The sequence below is a fragment of the Lepisosteus oculatus genome, chromosome 3 (genome assembly GCF_040954835.1).
Source record: "Lepisosteus oculatus isolate fLepOcu1 chromosome 3, fLepOcu1.hap2, whole genome shotgun sequence".
Lineage (NCBI taxonomy): Eukaryota > Metazoa > Chordata > Actinopteri > Semionotiformes > Lepisosteidae > Lepisosteus > Lepisosteus oculatus.
In genome coordinates this window covers 18235226-18255783 of record NC_090698.1, presented here as the reverse complement: position 1 = coordinate 18255783, position 20558 = coordinate 18235226, and the positions used below count along the sequence as shown (strand labels likewise).

The 20558-nt window shown below is 38.9% G+C and overlaps 5 protein-coding genes and 1 long non-coding RNA gene across 6 annotated transcripts; 5 read left to right on the top strand and 1 right to left on the bottom strand.

Moving 5' to 3' along the window:
* Window positions 1-347: 347 nt before the first annotated feature.
* LOC107076505 (uncharacterized) lies at window positions 348-3360 on the bottom strand. The gene is made up of 4 exons (XR_011189055.1): window positions 3253-3360; window positions 1426-1480; window positions 932-1030; window positions 348-509 (listed from the first exon to the last, which is right to left on the bottom strand). It is a non-coding gene; the product is annotated as an uncharacterized lncRNA (long non-coding RNA).
* Window positions 3361-6397: 3037 nt separating this feature from the next.
* On the top strand, window positions 6398-7448 carry LOC138237707 (heat shock protein beta-11-like). The gene has a single exon (XM_069186966.1). It carries the CDS (start codon window positions 6480-6482, stop codon window positions 7134-7136), a length of 657 nt encoding a protein of 218 aa, XP_069043067.1. The 5' UTR covers window positions 6398-6479; the 3' UTR covers window positions 7137-7448.
* A 1910-nt stretch (window positions 7449-9358) lies between these two features.
* Window positions 9359-10413, top strand: LOC138237706 (heat shock protein beta-11-like). The gene has a single exon (XM_069186965.1). It carries the CDS (start codon window positions 9445-9447, stop codon window positions 10099-10101), a length of 657 nt encoding a protein of 218 aa, XP_069043066.1. The 5' UTR covers window positions 9359-9444; the 3' UTR covers window positions 10102-10413.
* A 1843-nt stretch (window positions 10414-12256) lies between these two features.
* Window positions 12257-13330, top strand: LOC138237705 (heat shock protein beta-11-like). Its single transcript, XM_069186964.1, has one exon. The coding sequence runs from the start codon at window positions 12411-12413 to the stop codon at window positions 13065-13067; it is 657 nt and encodes a 218-aa protein (XP_069043065.1). The 5' UTR covers window positions 12257-12410; the 3' UTR covers window positions 13068-13330.
* A 1943-nt stretch (window positions 13331-15273) lies between these two features.
* LOC138237704 (heat shock protein beta-11-like) lies at window positions 15274-16334 on the top strand. Its single transcript, XM_069186963.1, has one exon. It carries the CDS (start codon window positions 15364-15366, stop codon window positions 16018-16020), a length of 657 nt encoding a protein of 218 aa, XP_069043064.1. The 5' UTR covers window positions 15274-15363; the 3' UTR covers window positions 16021-16334.
* A 1826-nt stretch (window positions 16335-18160) lies between these two features.
* LOC138237703 (heat shock protein beta-11-like) lies at window positions 18161-19274 on the top strand. The gene has a single exon (XM_069186962.1). It carries the CDS (start codon window positions 18323-18325, stop codon window positions 18977-18979), a length of 657 nt encoding a protein of 218 aa, XP_069043063.1. The 5' UTR covers window positions 18161-18322; the 3' UTR covers window positions 18980-19274.
* Window positions 19275-20558: the final 1284 nt, after the last annotated feature.

Sequence of the window (20558 nt, the reverse complement as noted above, 5' to 3'; positions counted from 1 at the left end):
TTCAATACATGTTCATGACATCAAAGTAACTTGCTAATATTACTGATATAAATTTATAAAGAGCTTTTCAAGCATATTAATGCTAAGAGAGAAAGCTCTAGTCTTTACTGAATTACAATACAGTGTACTTTTTTTCCCCATGAGTCCATCTACTGAATATGATGAAAGAAATCAAAGGAAAACCTTAGGAAACAGGGAATGCCTATAAAAATGTTTGTTCTTCTCCACACATGTAATACACACATCCCTTTCATAAAGAGCAGAAAATTCCACAACAGAAATGAAAAGCATCAGAACAGAAGTCCATGAAGATTTTTCAGGGTTTATAGATTAAATGGCAAAACAGACATGGTTGACATGGTTTATTTTTAAATCTTACTTTACAAATAAAGAACGTTTACGAAATCCAAATAAGCCACACAATCCAGATGCACAGGTCCATTTTCTTTATTCACAAAAAAAGGAATATTTCCCAGTTATGATTCATTTCAGTATGGTGTCTTCATTGGCTGTTAAAAGAAAAACATTTAAGTTATGAGGGCACAGTGTGATAAACCATAATGCTATAGCTTTAAGGTTGAGCAAACTGTAAGGTTTCTTGCAGTGATGATACACTCCTTAACACATTTTCACAGGTGGCCAATTGACTTCATTGTTTACTAACACAAAAAAGAGAAATTCTTAAAATCTTCAATCTTTGAATTAAAAAAAACTTGCAAAGCTTCTAATCATACAACTTGTGGGTTTAATTAAGGATTCATTTAAGTAAAGCGCTCAGCTACAATAAAAAACAGCAGGTGGGTGGGTCACCAGGACCAGGTTTGGTAATCCCTGTGGTAAGAGACCAGTGAGTGAGATAGAAGTTAAACTTATAAACCAGGAGACCAGAAGGTGTAGCGCTCTGGTGTGAAGAGAGAAAAAAGAAAGTTACCTTCTGCCAGCTGTTTTGCAATGCGCTCAGCCTCTTCCCTAGCCTTTTTCTCCTCTGCCTCAATCCTCCTCTCTTCCTCTGCAATGGGCTTCAGGTAGTCTAAAACATGACAAAAAGCCAGTGAAGTCAATTCCATTAATTCTTAGAAGGCCTATTCAAATTCTACACACTTGGGCTGAGACCGAGATCTAATATATCCAAAAAAGCTTTGTGAAAATGTGAATGTCTACAAACACTACCAATTAGCCTATTAGCATCTACTTAATGAATTAACACTTTATTTTAAAGCAAATTTTGAAGTAATAATATCCAAGTAGAACATTTGTGTACAGCACTGCCAACACCCTCTTGAGCTGATAACCTAGTAAGGGGCAAACAGTAACAATTGCTAATGCTCAGCCAAATGTCTTAAATCCAGAACCAGGAGTTTCTGAGTTTGTAATACACTTAAATTGCATAGTTTTATCCTGACCCAGGTTCCTCTAGAAACCTACCATATCTCATCTTTCCATAGATTATCCCAACAAGCAAGGCTGACCATCTGGTTGTCTGAAATTAAGAAAAATCAAAGAAAACAAATTAAATCTTTGATGCATGAGCTCAATACTTAAACTCTAATCTTAAACTCATTCTGCTTTTTAAAGCACTATTGATCAACTCCACAACTTCTATGCTTCCTACTAAACAAATATAATTTTTTTAAGTTTATTTTACATTTACATGCAACACAGATTTAGAAGACTATAACTAAAACAGCAGTGTGGAGAAGCTGGTAGGGCTCTCGACTCTTGGCCAGAAGTTTGTTTTTAAATCCCAGATGGGGGACACTGGTTGCTGCGAGTACTTTAGCCAGACTGCTCTTGTAAACCCCAAAGCATTCATCATGATCAAAACCTGCACATAAGAGACAGGTGATAAGAATCAAGGTCCTAGTTTTTGGACAAAAGTGTCATCAGAATAAATTGATATTTCATAACATACAAACAATGCATTCTGTTCAAGTACAATTATATTAGAACTTTTGAGATTAATATTCAGTTGTACATAAGATCTGCACAATTTCTTGAAACAACATCTATCTGTCAGGTAAAGCAACACTTTCCAACCCTGGTCCTGGAGGACCCTTGTGAAGGACCCAGATCATCTATGTATTACTGGTGTTAATGCCTTTAACAAAGGAAAAATAGAAAAAAGGGGAAACGCACCTTGGGAATAATAAAAAATACAATTTTGAAACCACAGATGCTACTCGTTATCATTTCAACATTCTTGGGCTTGGCTAGCAACAGGCAACTTGATGGAATGTGAGATACACTTGAAACAGTCTTATTGTTTGTTTTTTGTTATTGTATCCTAAATAAAATAATAAAAATACTTGCTTCTTTAGCTATTTATCTGTCTCATTACTTTCAGAACCTGGATTTAAAAATGTGTAGGTCTAACAAGATAAAGCAAAATAACTATGCAATCGCTCTTCAACAATGGTTTCTCCACGGTTTCTGTTTAAACAGGTAATCAATTGATGATAAACTGGCATAGTTGAGAATGAAATGCAAGAAACACTTCCTAAAATGGGAATTATTTTTTTCTGTGCAAGAAAGCAAACTTTAACACAACCAAAACACAAAGTTGAAATCCATTAGCCCTGTGATCACTTCTAACCAATGTTCCACACATTAGGGGAAATTAGGGTTGATGATGATAGGGGGGTAATGTATCACTTGCTTTCCAAACATTTTTGAATTTGTGAGAACAGAAAAATTAAAACATTTTGCTATGCAATACCTGATTTGACCATTTCATTAATAACATTTAATAAAAACGTATTACCAAAACACGACAGTACTGGTTTTAAACGATTCTTGAAATACCTTTTGAAAATGCAGGAATAAGGGGAATAAACCATTCAAGAATAAAAAAGAAAACACTAAAAACGTACAAGAATTATTAATGACTTGAAACCGACCAGTCAAACACAGGCATATTAACCTTTCCGCAGCTCACGAGAAACAGGAGCTTTTCTGTTTATTTCAGAACAAAAACACTGGGCTTGTATAAACATAAACCTCAAAATAAACGATAATTGCCGCTATGTAATCCTAAAAATATATCAAAGATTCATGTTATACGACTGAGCTGACCTTGGTATCTATCCTCTCTGTGTGCTTGAGGCCTAGCACTGCACCAAAACCTAAAGAATAACGGTGCAATGTTTTATCCATAGTATTGGTGTACAAAACATAATCTGGTAATAGTAACTTTCACAGTATTAAAAAAAACATACATTTCTGTATCTGAGTCAATTCCTGCGCAAAACCTACCTTTATCAGCGGTGACACTTGTACCGGCGGCACCATCTTGCTGGTCTCCAGCTGCTAAAGCCAAGGATAGGCGAAAAGAATGATGGGAAGCACAACGAACGAGTTTACGTCATCACGTCTACATAGGTTTGCGTCACGCGTTCTGTGGGGTATTTTGTCTCACACCAGAACTGGCGTTACTGTGTGTTAAACTTCCATCCCATTAGAAATAATACGAAAATACCGTTTGTAATTGACTTAATTATTATATTGACACGTTATTATATACACAAAGGGAAAGGATCTGGGGAGACTCCTGTGTTTGAACATTTTAAAATAGATGTAAAGGCGTATGTGCGGACTATTTTTAAAAAGTTTTTATTTAAAAAAAAACACACCCCTGAAGAACCGTGTGGTCTTACCTCAGTGAGCCGCACAGTGTTTTTCACTTTTAAAAGTCTAATGCGGTGATGATAAATTATTTTTTATGAAACTAAAAACCCTCTATTTAAGTTCTTATTGCTTAAGAAATTCACAGAGATGTAAGGGTTTCACTTTTTGAAAGCGTAGCCTAATGTAATGATATACTACATTTTAAAAATGTATATTGATTCGTACAGTAAAACACATTAATCTAAATGAGTAATTGATAAAATAATATTATATGTGTTGTTCATTTAAACACTATTGTTATAATTTATATTAAAATGCTTATATTATTAAAATTTGATTTTTAAGTCGGTGGCTATTTTTTCATCATATTGGCTAAATACCCTTAAGGTACTGTAGTTCTTAAAATTATATTAACAACTTTGTATTGGACATAATTGCATTTCAATAACTTCTGTAAAAAAATATGCTGCTGTGTATTATTGCCACTACTTGTGTAGACCTAATTTAAACAACAATTACGTTATATAAAAAATATTTAGAACTCAGTCCGGCTATTGAGTAATTTTGACTTAACATAACAGTGCACTTTAAATATCAAAACTGGGGTTTTAAAATATATATTTTTTAGCCTAAGCTGTTTCCTGACACATCACCATGCTAAATCTTTACAAAACGATTAAACTTACATAATCATATCAGACTCGGGCAAAAACAACAGCACTAAAATAACAAGACAGTTGCAGAACAGGTGACCTAATCACCTTCCTTCTCTTTCACACTAGAGGGCACCAGCACTGACAGGAATGTTCATGAAATGTCTAGAACTCGTAGCCTCTTTCCTCAGAAACATAAACTGCTCTACGCTTGAGTGACAAGTCCTTTTTCAAGCCTTTCTACTACAATATAAAATATAAAAGAAAAACGAGAATAAAGCTCGATTACACTCTATTAAATTGTCACACAGGTCTAGAGAGTAAATTTAAAAAACATTAAAGGAAAACGCTCTGTACCATTCATGACAGCTGAAATGTTCGGAATTCAGCTTGTAAATAAGGATATATTACAGTGTTTATTAAATAAACCAGTTCTCTAATAAAAGATTTAGGAATACTTATTATTTTTCGAGGTGCATTGAGAGGTTAATTAAACCTGATCACTTTTAAAACAAGCAGTCCGTAAAGCATTAGGGAATCTGACACAATTTGTCCGCACTTCCTGTTTTAGACTGGGAGTCAAATGACGCAAACACCTCCCTTCTTTCTCTTTCACACTAGAGGGCACCAGCAGTGACAAGAATGTTCATGAAGTGTCTGGAACTCCTAGCAGGAATATATGAAAGCAGAGAGTCCTGACAGCTGAGGGCAATGTATATCCTTCTCTGACATTTATTCACTGATGGCATCCTTCCTCAAAAAATTAGGGTGCTTTGTGTTTGAGTTACAAGCTCTATTCTGAAATATTTCCCCTGAAATGTAACCTGGATAAGAAGAATGAAATGAGAATGAATTTCACTTATGCTTTTGCTTTAATTATCATACAAGTATATTAAGTAAGTCGACAAACTAACACAACATTGACTAAACGAAAAGGTTCTGATCCCATTCATGATAACTCACAGATGCAAAGTCCTGCTTGTAAATGAGGATAATTTACAGTGTTTGCTAAGGAAATCAGTTCCTTTATAAAACATTTAGGAATACTTTCTATTAATGTAAATGTATTGAGAAGTCAATTCAATTCTGCACCCTTAGGCCATATGTATTCAAACTGAATAAAGAGAAATCGTTCTGTTGTAAAAAGGGTAGCAAAGGCTCTCAATCCATACTGTACATTCGAAACATTGCAGTTAACAATTTTACACACCTGGCCTGACCGACTAAAAGTACAATATTATGCATGCTGATCTGTACATCACATTTCATTTGAATTATAAAGTGCTGGTGTCTCGTGTTCTGAATCCTAAAATTTGGTTTGAGAGGTGTATCACATCATCATATACAGGTACTTTTTTTAGGGTTTAGTTGCAGTCACAACAATCACATTTCCACATTGCTGTGGGGGTAATATTACTGCTCACACTTGCTGGGTAATGATACATTGGCAGAAATGTGGAGAAATCACGCACTGCTTCGAAGGATTTCAGTGCACTGCAAGTTCTGAGAGAGGAAAGATAACAGCAAATCAGCTGCTGCTCTATTCACTTACTACCTGTTTTTCTCCATTCAGGAGAGTGACGAAGGGACAATTGAATTTCACAGTCATGTTTAAGGCATCTGTATTCCTGGGATTTTCAAATGTCTTTTGGGTTTGAGCAGCTACAGTATGTAATGCAAAGACTCAATGAAATATTAAAGAGCAGAATGTTCAAAAATTAGTATTACAAAACTACACGTTTTCAAATTCCAAAACTAGAAAGTGACTTGTCTACATGCCAGAAACAGCAGCTCAATAATACCGTTAAAAGCAAATGCAGCCTCCGACTGTCTCCACACACACCACTATCATCACGCAGCATAACTGTTGCCTTACAGTGTTGCTATTGATGTTCTATGTGCTCAGACCTCTGCAATGTTGACCTATTCATTTTAAATACAAATAGTCCGTCAAGCATTCGGCATTCTGACAGCACTTTCCTGCACTTCCTGTTTTAGACTGGGAGTCAAATGACGCAATCACCTCCCTTCTTTCTCTTACACACTAGAGGGCACCAGCAGTGACAAGAATGTTCATGAAGTGTCTGGAACTCTTAGCGGGAGGAGATAAAAGCAGCGAGTCCTGACAGCTGATCACTAGACGCTGCAAACACTGCAAGCTCACAGCAAGAAGAAGCAAGACTGTCTGCACATTCACTGAAGATGCTGTGCTCTCATGTATTCCAGCCTGCTCTCAGCCCACTGGTGGATTTCCACTGGCCAGTACGCAGTCTCTGGCCACAGACCAGACCCCTCTTCCATCAGCTGGAGCAGGACATGCTCAGACAAATGCAGGAGATGAGGAGCGGTCTGGACTTGATGGATCAGCTTTATCAAGGGATCTTTAAAGAGACAGAGCGAGCTGCCCAAGGCCCAACCTTGACGGGGGTCCAGCCAGTCTCCTACGAGGTGGAGAACGAGGGAGAGCGCTTTGCTCTAACTCTGGACACAAAAGACTTTTCCCCAGAAGAGCTCTGTGTCAAGCAGGTGGGGAGGAAGCTGCAGGTGAGCGGGAAGCAGGAGAAGAAGCAGGAGGATGGAAAAGGCTCCTACTCTTACAGATGCCAGCAGTTCAGACAGGACTTTGTGCTGCCTGAAGGAGTGAATGCCGATGCGGTGACCTGCTCCCTGCGTGACGGCCGGCTCCAGATACAGGCTCCGAGGGTGGCGCTGCCCGGGGAGGGTGAGAGAATCCTGCCCATTGACAGCAGCCCTGCTGTGAAGACCCAGTTGGCCGAGAGCTCAGAGCTGGACAGCAGCACTGCAGACACACACAATCACCAGGAGAAAGAGGATTCTGCCAAAGACCGGCGGCAGTGAGAGCTGTGGACTGCACGGCCCTTGAGTTGGACACTGGATTTTTATTCTCAAGTTCTGCAATTTGATAGTATTGAAATGGGATTGTAATACTGCAGCAGTATGCATTTGACATATTTTTTTCTTAAATGTTCATCTTAAAGCATTTTACTTCAAGTTTCAAATGATTCCTTTCAGAATGTGTTATATTTTGCCAAAAGAAAAATATCTACATGAACTTGATGTATTTTCATATCTAGAAAATATTTTCAATTACCAATATCAATGAAAATTATTTTTAAAAATTCTATCAATAAAAGTTTTATTCTTTAAATACTTTTTGTGTTGCGTTTTCTATTCTTTATCAGTATTTCTACATTTCTTTGCTGACTGAAAAATTCACAAGGTGCAAGGAAAGCAGTTCACTGATTTCAGTGCAGCTGAGGAACAGCACTAAAAGGTGTCCCAAGAAAAAATTGTAAAAGACATTCATGTTAATTTTCCACAGTGAACCTTAAGATGACCAAAAACAATTCACAATTTCAGCATGACGGATGTTTCTTAATGGAAAAACATTCTCATAGTCCAGGTCGTAACATTCATCATTCCAGTGATGTGAAGGATTTTGTGTACAGAGGAAATTGTTTTTTGTTTGTTTTGTCGCGAAATATTAAAAGCAATACAAATTTTGACAATAAAGCTGTGTTAGCTGTGTTAGTAGTCGTTATGTTGTGGAATAGTATAAGGACATAACACATTAAGCAAATGAAAAGAAGATACCCAGATGTATGAAAAAATGTCAGGTAAGGCTGAGTTGTGGTAATGCTGAACATTTTTAAATAATTTATATCCTTCTCTGACATTTATTCACTGATGGCATCCTTCCTCAAAAAATTAGGGTGCTTTGTGTTTGAGTTACAAGCTCTATTCTGAAATATTTCCCCTGAAATGTAACCTGGAAAAGAAGAATGAAATGAGAATAAATTTCACTTATGCTTTTGCTTTAATTATGATACAAGTATATTAAGTAAGTCGACAAACTAACACAACATTGACTAAACGAAAAGGTTCTGATCCCATTCATGATAACTCACAGATGCAAAGTCCTGCTTGTAAATGAGGATAATTTACAGTGTTTGCTAAGGAAATCAGTTCCTTTATAAAACATTTAGGAATACTTTCTATTAATGTCAATGTATTGAGAAGTCAATTCAATTCTGCACCCTTAGGCCATACGTATTCAAACTGAATAAAGAGAAATCGTTCTGTTGTAAAAAGGGTAGCAAAGGCTCTCAATCCATACTGTACATTCGAAACATGCAGTTAACAATTTTACACACCTGGCCTGACCGACTAAAAGTACAATATTATGCATGCTGATCTGTACATCACATTTCATTTGAATTATAAAGTGCTGGTGTCTCGTGTTCTGAATCCTAAAATTTGGTTTGAGAGGTGTATCACATCGTCATATACAGGTACTTTTTTTAGGGTTTAGTTGCAGTCACAACAATCACATTTCCACATTTCTGTGGGGGTAATATTACTGCTCACACTTGCTGGGTAATGATACATTGGCAGAAATGTGGAGAAATCACGCACTGCTTCGAAGGATTTCAGTGCACTGCAAGTTCTGAGAAAGGAAAGATAACAGCAAATCAGCTGTTGCTCTATTCACTTACTACCTGTTTTTCTCCATTCAGGAGAGTGACGAAGGGACAATTGAATTTCACAGTCATGTTTAAGGCATCTGTATTCCTGGGATTTTCAAATGTCTTTTGCGTTTGAGAAGCTACAGTATGTAATGCAAAGACTCAATGAAATATTAAAGAGCAGAATGTTCAAAAATTAGTATTACAAAACTACACGTTTTCAAATTCCAGAACTAGAAAGTGACTTGTCTATATGCCGGAAACAGCAGCTCAATAATACCGTTAAAAGCAAATGCAGCCTCCGACTGTCTCCACGCACACCACTATCATCACGCAGCATAACTGTTGCCTTACAGTGTTGCTATTGATGTTCTACGTGCTCAGACCTCTGCAATGTTGACCTATTCATTTTAAATACAAATAGTCCGTCAAGCATTCGGCATTCTGACAGCACTTTCCTGCACTTCCTGTTTTAGACTGGGAGTCAAATGACGCAATCACCTCCCTTCTTTCTCTTACACACTAGAGGGCACCAGCAGTGACAAGAATGTTCATGAAGTGTCTGGAACTCTTAGCGGGAGGAGATAAAAGCAGCGAGTCCTGACAGCTGATCACTAGACGCTGCAAACACTGCAAGCTCACAGCAAGAAGAAGCAAGACTGTCTGCACATTCACTGAAGATGCTGTGCTCTCATGTATTCCAGCCTGCTCTCAGCCCACTGGTGGATTTCCACTGGCCAGTACGCAGTCTCTGGCCACAGACCAGACCCCTCTTCCATCAGCTGGAGCAGGACATGCTCAGACAAATGCAGGAGATGAGGAGCGGTCTGGACTTGATGGATCAGCTTTATCAAGGGATCTTTAAAGAGACAGAGCGAGCTGCCCAAGGCCCAACCTTGACGGGGGTCCAGCCAGTCTCCTACGAGGTGGAGAACGAGGGAGAGCGCTTTGCTCTAACTCTGGACACAAAAGACTTTTCCCCAGAAGAGCTCTGTGTTAAGCAGGTGGGGAGGAAGCTGCAGGTGAGCGGGAAGCAGGAGAAGAAGCAGGAGGATGGAAAAGGCTCCTACTCTTACAGATGCCAGCAGTTCAGACAGGACTTTGTGCTGCCTGAAGGAGTGAATGCCGATGCGGTGACCTGCTCCCTGCGTGACGGCCAGCTCCAGATACAGGCTCCGAGGGTGGCGCTGCCCGGGGAGGGTGAGAGAATCCTGCCCATTGACAGCAGCCCTGCTGTGAAGACCCAGTTGGCCAAGAGCTCAGAGCTGGACAGCAGCACTGCAGACACACACAATCACCAGGAGAAAGAGGATTCTGCCAAAGACCGGCGGCAGTGAGAGCTGTGGACTGCACGGCCCTTGAGTTGGACACTGGATTTTTATTCTCAAGTTCTGAAATTTGATAGTATTGAAATGGGATTGTAATACTGCAGCAGTATGCATTTGACGTATTTTTTTCTTAAATGTTCATCTTAAAGCATTTTACTTCAAGTTTCAAATGATTCCTTTCAGAATGTATTATATTTTGCCAAAAGAAAAATATCTACATGAACTTGATGTATTTTCATATGTAGAAAATATTTTCAATTACCAATATCAATGAAAATTATTTTTAAAAATTCTATCAATAAAAGTTTTATTCTTTAAATACTTTTTGTGTTGCGTTTTCTATTCTTTATCAGTATTTCTACATTTCTTTGCTGACTGAAAAATTCACAAGGTGCAAGGAAAGCAGTTCACTGATTTCAGTGCAGCTGAGGAACAGCACTAAAAGGTGTCCCAAGAAAAAATTGTAAAAGACATTCATGTTTATTTCCCACAGTGAACCTTAAGATGACCAAAAACAATTCACAGTTTCAGCATGACGGAGGTTTCTTAATGGAAAAACATTCTCATAGTCCAGGTCGTAACATTCATCATTCCAGTGATGTGAAGGATTTTGTGTACAGAGGAAATTGTTTTTTGTTTGTTTTGTCGCGAAATATTAAAAGCAATACAAATTTTGATAATAAAGCTGTGTTAGCTGTGTTAGTAGTCGTTATGTTGTGGAATAGTATAAGGACATAACACATTAAGCAAATGAAAAGAAGATACCCAGATGTAAGAAAAAATGTCAGGTAATGCTGAACATTTTTAAATAATTGATATCCTTCTCTGACATTTATTCACTGATGGCATCCTTCCTCAAAAAATTAGGGTGCTTTGTGTTTGAGTTACAAGCTCTATTCTGAAATATTTCCCCTGAAATGTAACCTGGAAAAGAAGAATGAAATGAGAATAAATTTCACTTATGCTTTTGCTTTAATTATCATACAAGTATATTAAGTAAGTCGACAAACTAACACAACATTGACTAAACGAAAAGGTTCTGATCCCATTCATGATAACTCACAGATGCAAAGTCCTGCTTGTAAATGAGGATAATTTACAGTGTTTGCTAAGGAAATCAGTTCCTTTATAAAACATTTAGGAATACTTTCTATTAATGTCAATGTATTGAGAAGTCAATTCAATTCTGCACCCTTAGGCCATACGTATTCAAACTGAATAAAGAGAAATCGTTCTGTTGTAAAAAGGGTAGCAAAGGCTCTCAATCCATACTGTACATTCGAAACATTGCAGTTAACAATTTTACACACCTGGCCTGACCGACTAAAAGTACAATATTATGCATGCTGATCTGTACATCACATTTCATTTGAATTATAAAGTGCTGGTGTCTCGTGTTCTGAATCCTAAAATTTGGTTTGAGAGGTGTATCACATCGTCATATACAGGTACTTTTTTTAGGGTTTAGTTGCAGTCACAACAATCACATTTCCACATTTCTGTGGGGGTAATATTACTGCTCACACTTGCTGGGTAATGATACATTGGCAGAAATGTGGAGAAATCACGTACTGCTTCGAAGGATTTCAGTGCACTGCAAGTTCTGAGAGAGGAAAGATAACAGCAAATCAGCTGTTGCTCTATTCACTTACTACCTGTTTTTCTCCATTCAGGAGAGTGACGAAGGGACAATTGAATTTCACAGTCATGTTTAAGGCATCTGTATTCCTGGGATTTTCAAATGTCTTTTGCGTTTGAGAAGCTACAGTATGTAATGCAAAGACTCAATGAAATATTAAAGAGCAGAATGTTCAAAAATTAGTATTACAAAACTACACGTTTTCAAATTCCAGAACTAGAAAGTGACTTGTCTACATGCCAGAAACAGCAGCTCAATAATACCGTTAAAAGCAAATGCAAACTCCGACTGTCTCCACACACACCACTATCATCACGCAGCATAACTGTTGCCTTACAGTGTTGCTATTGATGTTCTATGTGCTCAGACCTCTGCAATGTTGACCTATTCATTTTAAATACAAGTAGTCCGTAAAGCATTCGGCATTCTGACAGCACTTTCCTGCACTTCCTGTTTTAGACTGGGAGTCAAATGACGCAATCACCTCCCTTCTTTCGCTTTCACACTAGAGGGCACCAGCAGTGACAGGAATGTTCATGAAGTGTCTGGAACTCTTAGCGGGAGGATATAAAAGCAGCGAGTCCTGACAGCTGAGGGAGAAAGAGGCTGATCACTACACGCTGCAAACACTGCAAGCTCACAGCAAGAAGAAGCAAGACTGTCTGCACATTCACTGAAGATGCTGTGCTCTCATGTATTCCAGCCTGCTCTCAGCCCACTGGTGGATTTCCACTGGCCAGTACGCAGTCTCTGGCCACAGACCAGACCCCTCTTCCATCAGCTGGAGCAGGACATGCTCAGACAAATGCAGGAGATGAGGAGCGGTCTGGACTTGATGGATCAGCTTTATCAAGGGATCTTTAAAGAGACAGAGCGAGCTGCCCAAGGCCCAACCTTGACGGGGGTCCAGCCAGTCTCCTACGAGGTGGAGAACGAGGGAGAGCGCTTTGCTCTAACTCTGGACACAAAAGACTTTTCCCCAGAAGAGCTCTGTGTCAAGCAGGTGGGGAGGAAGCTGCAGGTGAGCGGGAAGCAGGAGAAGAAGCAGGAGGATGGAAAAGGCTCCTACTCTTACAGATGCCAGCAGTTCAGACAGGACTTTGTGCTGCCTGAAGGAGTGAATGCCGATGCGGTGACCTGCTCCCTGCGTGACGGCCGGCTCCAGATACAGGCTCCGAGGGTGGCGCTGCCCGGGGAGGGTGAGAGAATCCTGCCCATTGACAGCAGCCCTGCTGTGAAGACCCAGTTGGCCGAGAGCTCAGAGCTGGACAGCAGCACTGCAGACACACACAATCACCAGGAGAAAGAGCATTCTGCCAAAGACCGGCGGCAGTGAGAGCTGTGGACTGCACGGCCCTTGAGTTGGACACTGGATTTTTATTCTCAAGTTCTGCAATTTGATAGTATTGAAATGGGATTGTAATACTGCAGCAGTATGCATTTGACGTATTTTTTTCTTAAATGTTCATCTTAGAGCATTTTACTTCAAGTTTCAAATGATTCCTTTCACAATGTATTATATTTTGCCAATAGAAACATATTCTACATGAACTTGATGTATTTTCATATCTAGAAAATATTTTCAATTACCAATATCAATGAAACATTATTTTTTAAAAATTCTATCAATAAAAGTTTTATTCTTTAAATACTTTTTGTGTTGCGTTTTCTATTCTTTATCAGTATTTCTACATTTCTTTGCTGACTGAAAAATTCACAAGGTGCAAGGAAAGCAGTTCACTGGTTTCAGTGCAGCTGAGGAACAGCACTAAAAGGTGTCCCAAGAAAAAATTGTAAAAGACATTCATGTTAATTTTCCACAGTGAACCTTAAGATGACCAAAAACAATTCACAGTTTCAGCATGACGGATGTTTCTTAATGGAAAAACATTCTCATAGTCCAGGTCGTAACATTCATCATTCCAGTGATGTGAAGGATTTTGTGTACAGAGGAAATTGTTTTTTGTTTGTTTTGTCGCGAAATATTAAAAGCAATACAAATTTTGATAATAAAGCTGTGTTAGCTGTGTTAGTAGTCGTTATGTTGTGGAATAGTATAAGGACATAACACATTAAGCAAATGAAAAGAAGATACCCAGATGTAAGAAAAAATGTCAGGTAATGCTGAACATTTTTAAATAATTGATATCCTTCTCTGACATTTATTCACTGATGGCATCCTTCCTCAAAAAATTAGGGTGCTTTGTGTTTGAGTTACAAGCTCTATTCTGAAATATTTCCCCTGAAATGTAACCTGGAAAAGAAGAATGAAATGAGAATAAATTTCACTTATGCTTTTGCTTTAATTATCATACAAGTATATTAAGTAAGTCGACAAACTAACACAACATTGACTAAACGAAAAGGTTCTGATCCCATTCATGATAACTCACAGATGCAAAGTCCTGCTTGTAAATGAGGATAATTTACAGTGTTTGCTAAGGAAATCAGTTCCTTTATAAAACATTTAGGAATACTTTCTATTAATGTCAATGTATTGAGAAGTCAATTCAATTCTGCACCCTTAGGCCATACGCATTCAAACTGAGTAAAGAGAAATCGTTCTGTTGTAAAAAGGGTAGCAAAGGCTCTCAATCCATACTGTACATTCGAAACATTGCAGTTAACAATTTTACACACCTGGCCTGACCGACTAAAAGTACAATATTATGCATGCTGATCTGTACATCACATTTCATTTGAATTATAAAGTGCTGGTGTCTCGTGTTCTGAATCCTAAAATTTGGTTTGAGAGGTGTATCACATCGTCATATACAAGTACTTTTTTTAGGGTTTAGTTGCAGTCACAACAATCACATTTCCACATTTCTGTGGGGGTAATATTACTGCTCACACTTGCTGGGTAATGATACATTGGCAGAAATGTGGAGAAATCACGTACTGCTTCGAAGGATTTCAGTGCACTGCAAGTTCTGAGAGAGGAAAGATAACAGCAAATCAGCTGTTGCTCTATTCACTTACTACCTGTTTTTCTCCATTCAGGAGAGTGACGAAGGGACAATTGAATTTCACAGTCATGTTTAAGGCATCTGTATTCCTGGGATTTTCAAATGTCTTTTGCGTTTGAGAAGCTACAGTATGTAATGCAAAGACTCAATGAAATATTAAAGAGCAGAATGTTCAAAAATTAGTATTACAAAACTACACGTTTTCAAATTCCAGAACTAGAAAGTGACTTGTCTACATGCCAGAAACAGCAGCTCAATAATACCGTTAAAAGCAAATGCAAACTCCGACTGTCTCCACACACACCACTATCATCACGCAGCATAACTGTTGCCTTACAGTGTTGCTATTGATGTTCTATATGCTCAGACCTCTGCAATGTTGACCTATTCATTTTAAATACAAGTAGTCCGTAAAGCATTCGGCATTCTGACAGCACTTTCCTGCACTTCCTGTTTTAGACTGGGAGTCAAATGACGCAATCACCTCCCTTCTTTCTCTTTCACACTAGAGGGCACCAGCAGTGACAGGAATGTTCATGAAGTGTCTGGAACTCTTAGCGGGAGGAGATAAAAGCAGCGAGTCCTGACAGCTGATCACTACACGCTGCAAACACTGCAAGCTCACAGCAAGAAGAAGCAAGACTGTCTGCACATTCACTGAAGATGCTGTGCTCTCATGTATTCCAGCCTGCTCTCAGCCCACTGGTGGATTTCCACTGGCCAGTACGCAGTCTCTGGCCACAGACCAGACCCCTCTTCCATCAGCTGCAGCAGGACATGCTCAGACAAATGCAGGAGATGAGGAGCGGTCTGGACTTGATGGATCAGCTTTATCAAGGGATCTTTAAAGAGACAGAGCGAGCTGCCCAAGGCCCAACCTTGACGGGGGTCCAGCCAGTCTCCTACGAGGTGGAGAACGAGGGAGAGCGCTTTGCTCTAACTCTGGACACAAAAGACTTTTCCCCAGAAGAGCTCTGTGTCAAGCAGGTGGGGAGGAAGCTGCAGGTGAGCGGGAAGCAGGAGAAGAAGCAGGAGGATGGAAAAGGCTCCTACTCTTACAGATGCCAGCAGTTCAGACAGGACTTTGTGCTGCCTGAAGGAGTGAATGCCGATGCGGTGACCTGCTCCCTGCGTGACGGCCGGCTCCAGATACAGGCTCCGAGGGTGGCGCTGCCCGGGGAGGGTGAGAGAATCCTGCCCATTGACAGCAGCCCTGCTGTGAAGACCCAGTTGGCCGAGAGCTCAGAGCTGGACAGCAGCACTGCAGACACACACAATCACCAGGAGAAAGAGCATTCTGCCAAAGACCGGCGGCAGTGAGAGCTGTGGACTGCACGGCCCTTGAGTTGGACACTGGATTTTTATTCTCAAGTTCTGCAATTTGATAGTATTGAAATGGGATTGTAATACTGCAGCAGTATGCATTTGACGTATTTTTTTCTTAAATGTTCATCTTAGAGCATTTTACTTCAAGTTTCAAATGATTCCTTTCACAATGTATTATATTTTGCCAATAGAAACATATTCTACATGAACTTGATGTATTTTCATATCTAGAAAATATTTTCAATTACCAATATCAATGAAACATTATTTTTAAAAATTCTATCAATAAAAGTTTTATTCTTTAAATACTTTTTGTGTTGCGTTTTCTATTCTTTATCAGTATTTCTACATTTCTTTGCTGACTGAAAAATTCACAAGGTGCAAGGAAAGCAGTTCACTGATTTCAGTGCAGCTGAGGAACAGCACTAAAAGGTGTCCCAAGAACAAATTGTAAAAGACATTCATGTTAATTTCCCACAGTGAACCTTAAGATGACCAAAAACAATTCACAGTTTCAGCATGACGGAGGTTTCTTAATGGAAAAACATTCTCATAGTCCAGGTCGTAACATTCATCATTCCAGTGATGTGAAGGATTTTGTGTACAGAGGAAATTATTTTTTGTTGGTTTTGTCGCGAAATATTAAAAGCAATACACATTTTGACAATAAAGCTGTGTTAGCTGTGTTAGTAGTCGTTATGTTGTGGAATAGTATAAGGACATAACACATTAAGCAAATGAAAAGAAGATACCCAGATGTAAGAAAAAATGTCAGGTAATGCTGAACATTTTTAAATAATTGATATCCTTCTCTGACATTTATTCACTGATGGCATCCTTCCTCAAAAATGTAGGGTGCTTTGTGTTTGAGTTACAAGCTCTATTCTGAAATATTTCCCCTGAAATGTAACCTGGAAAAGAAGAATGAAATGAGAATAAATTTCACTTATGCTTTTGCTTTAATTATCATACAAGTATATTAAGTAAGTTGACAAACTAACACAACATTGACTAAACGAAAAGGTTCTGATCCCATTCATGATAGCTCACAGATGCAAAATCCTGCTTGTAAATGAGGATAATTTACAGTGTTTGCTAAGGAAATCAGTTCCTTTACAAAACATTTAGGAATACTTTCTATTAATGTCAATGTATTGAGAAGTCAATTCAATTCTGCACCCTGAGGCCATACATATTCAAACTGAGTAAAGAGAAATCGTTCTGTTGTAAAAAGGGTAGCAAAGGCTCTCAATCCATACATTCGAAACATTGCAGTTAACAATTTTATACACCTGGCCTGACTGACTAAAAGTACAATATTATGCATGCTGATCTGTACATCACATTTCATTTGAATTATAAAGTGCTGGTGTCTCGTGTTCTGAATCCTAAAATTTGGTTTGAGAGGTGTATCACGTCGTCATATACAGGTACTTTTTTTAGGGTTTAGTTGCAGTCACAACAATCACGTTTCCACATTGCTGTGGGGGTAATATTACTGCTCACACTTGCTGCTTTAATGATACATTGGCAGAAATGTGGAGAAATCACGTACTGCTTCGAAGGATTTCAGTGCACTGCAAGTTCTGAGAGAGGAAAGATAACAGCAAATCAGCTGCTGCTCTATTCACTTACTACCTGTTTTTCTCCATTCAGGAGAGTGAAGAAGGGACAATTGAATTTCACAGTCATGTTTAAGGCATCTGTATTCCTGGGATTTTCAAATGTCTTTTGCGTTTGAGCAGCTATGTAATGCAAAGACTCAATGAAATATTAAAGAGCAGAATGTTCAAAAATTAGTATTACAAAACTACACGTTTTCAAATTCCAGAACTAGAAAGTGACTTGTCTACATGCCAGAAACAGCAGCTCAATAATACCGTTAAAAGCAAATGCAAACTCCGACTGTCTCCACACACACCACTATCATCACGCAGCATAACTGTTGCCTTACAGTGTTGCTATTGATGTTCTATATGCTCAGACCTCTGCAATGTTGACCTATTCATTTTAAATACAAGTAGTCCGTAAAGCATTCGGCATTCTGACAGCACTTTCCTGCACTTCCTGTTTTAGACTGGGAGTCAAATGACGCAATCACCTCCCTTCTTTCTCTTTCACACTAGAGGGCACCAGCAGTGACAGGAATGTTCATGAAGTGTCTGGAACTCTTAGCGGGAGGATATAAAAGCAGCGAGTCCTGACAGCTGAGGGAGAAAGAGGCTGATCACTACACGCTGCAAACACTGCAAGCTCACAGCAAGAAGAAGCAAGACTGTCTGCACATTCACTGAAGATGCTGTGCTCTCATGTATTCCAGCCTGCTCTCAGCCCACTGGTGGATTTCCACTGGCCAGTACGCAGTCTCTGGCCACAGACCAGACCCCTCTTCCATCAGCTGCAGCAGGACATGCTCAGACAAATGCAGGAGATGAGGAGCGGTCTGGACTTGATGGATCAGCTTTATCAAGGGATCTTTAAAGAGACAGAGCGAGCTGCCCAAGGCCCAACCTTGACGGGGGTCCAGCCAGTCTCCTACGAGGTGGAGAACGAGGGAGAGCGCTTTGCTCTAACTCTGGACACAAAAGACTTTTCCCCAGAAGAGCTCTGTGTCAAGCAGGTGGGGAGGAAGCTGCAGGTGAGCGGGAAGCAGGAGAAGAAGCAGGAGGATGGAAAAGGCTCCTACTCTTACAGATGCCAGCAGTTCAGACAGGACTTTGTGCTGCCTGAAGGAGTGAATGCCGATGCGGTGACCTGCTCCCTGCGTGACGGCCGGCTCCAGATACAGGCTCCGAGGGTGGCGCTGCCCGGGGAGGGTGAGAGAATCCTGCCCATTGACAGCAGCCCTGCTGTGAAGACCCAGTTGGCCGAGAGCTCAGAGCTGGACAGCAGCACTGCAGACACACACAATCACCAGGAGAAAGAGCATTCTGCCAAAGACCGGCGGCAGTGAGAGCTGTGGACTGCACGGCCCTTGAGTTGGACACTGGATTTTTATTCTCAAGTTCTGCAATTTGATAGTATTGAAATAGGATTGTAATACTGCAGCAGTATGCATTTGACGTATTTTTTTCTTAAATGTTCATCTTAGAGCATTTTACTTCAAGTTTCAAATGATTCCTTTCAGAATGTATTATATTTTGCCAATAGAAACATATTCTACATGAACTTGATGTATTTTCATATCTAGAAAATATTTTCAATTACCAATATCAATGAAACATTATTTTTAAAAATTCTATCAATAAAAGTTTTATTCTTTAAATACTTTTTGTGTTGCGTTTTCTATTCTTTATCAGTATTTCTATATTTCTTTGCTGACTGAAAAATTCTCAAGGTGCAAGGAAAGCAGTTCACTGATTTCAGTGCAGCTGAGGAACAGCACTAAAAGGTGTTCCAAGAAAAATTAATAAAAGACATGTTAATTTCCTACAGTGAACCTTAGGCTGACCATTAACAATTCACAGTTTTAGCATGTCTGATGTTTCTTTATGGAAAAACATTCTCATAGTCCAGTTCATAACATTCATCATTCCAGTGATGTGAAGGATTTTGTGTACAGAGGAAATTATATTTTGTTTGTTTTGTCGTGAAATATTAAATGCAATATATATTTTGACAATAAAGCTGTGTGTGTATTTTTTCTTGGATGTTCATCTTAAAAAAAATTACCTAGATTTTCAAGTGATTCTTTTAAGAATTAATTATATTTTGCCAATTGAAAAATATTGTATTTTTATAACTAGAAAATATTTTCAATTATCAATAGCAAATGAATAATATTTTTTCTTATTTTCTGACAATAAAATGTTCATATTTAAAAATTTATTGGATTGTGTTTCTAATTGATCAATTTGTGTGGTATTATCTCTTCAGTTTTAACTGATTATATTCCCTGTAAAATACCAGGCACTCTGAACCAGGAAGTCATTTTCCTAGTAGTCATTATTTTTCTCATCCTGGATTTCTATGCACTTTTAGTGTCTGATTTATCTTTAAGAGCTTGTTGTGCTAATCCAGAGCCATAGCCTTCAGCACAGAGCAAAACGTGGGCTATACCCTGGTAGTTGCACTCATGCTAGTCGATTGAAAGATGCCAAATATTGTGGACGGTACAGTATGTGTTTGTGCTATTATCAGAGCAATTAAAAAAAAATGATAATGGAAGGTCATATAGAATCTACAGCGATAGCACACCTTGCCAAAACCAAACTCCAAAACTGTAAAACTAGCACTGACTCGCCACCATTTCTCACCCTTGGTAAAAACATTTGTCTTCTTCCAGGAAGAAATGCTCAAAAATGGTTATTTAGTGTTTTAGGGATGAAACCTCAGTTTTAAACACCAGTCTGTTTTCAAGAAATTAAACTATGCATACATTATAAGGAGGCTCACCCGGAAATTTTGTAGTCGGAATGGAGTGATTATGTCCTATCTAATGTATTAATCTGCGATTTCTAAAGAAATGTAATAGTTTTGCAACATCCCACTAGGAGTCGCCGGGTTTGCTCCAACAAGCGTTCGTCTCTTCT

Bases quoted from the DNA above. Each gene is read 5' to 3' on its own strand.
- LOC138237704 (XM_069186963.1), top strand. From the start codon at position 15,364: ATGCTGTGCTCTCATGTATTCCAGCCTGCTCTCAGCCCACTGGTGGAT.
- LOC138237703 (XM_069186962.1), top strand. From the start codon at position 18,323: ATGCTGTGCTCTCATGTATTCCAGCCTGCTCTCAGCCCACTGGTGGAT.
- LOC138237707 (XM_069186966.1), top strand. From the start codon at position 6,480: ATGCTGTGCTCTCATGTATTCCAGCCTGCTCTCAGCCCACTGGTGGAT.
- LOC138237706 (XM_069186965.1), top strand. From the start codon at position 9,445: ATGCTGTGCTCTCATGTATTCCAGCCTGCTCTCAGCCCACTGGTGGAT.
- LOC138237705 (XM_069186964.1), top strand. From the start codon at position 12,411: ATGCTGTGCTCTCATGTATTCCAGCCTGCTCTCAGCCCACTGGTGGAT.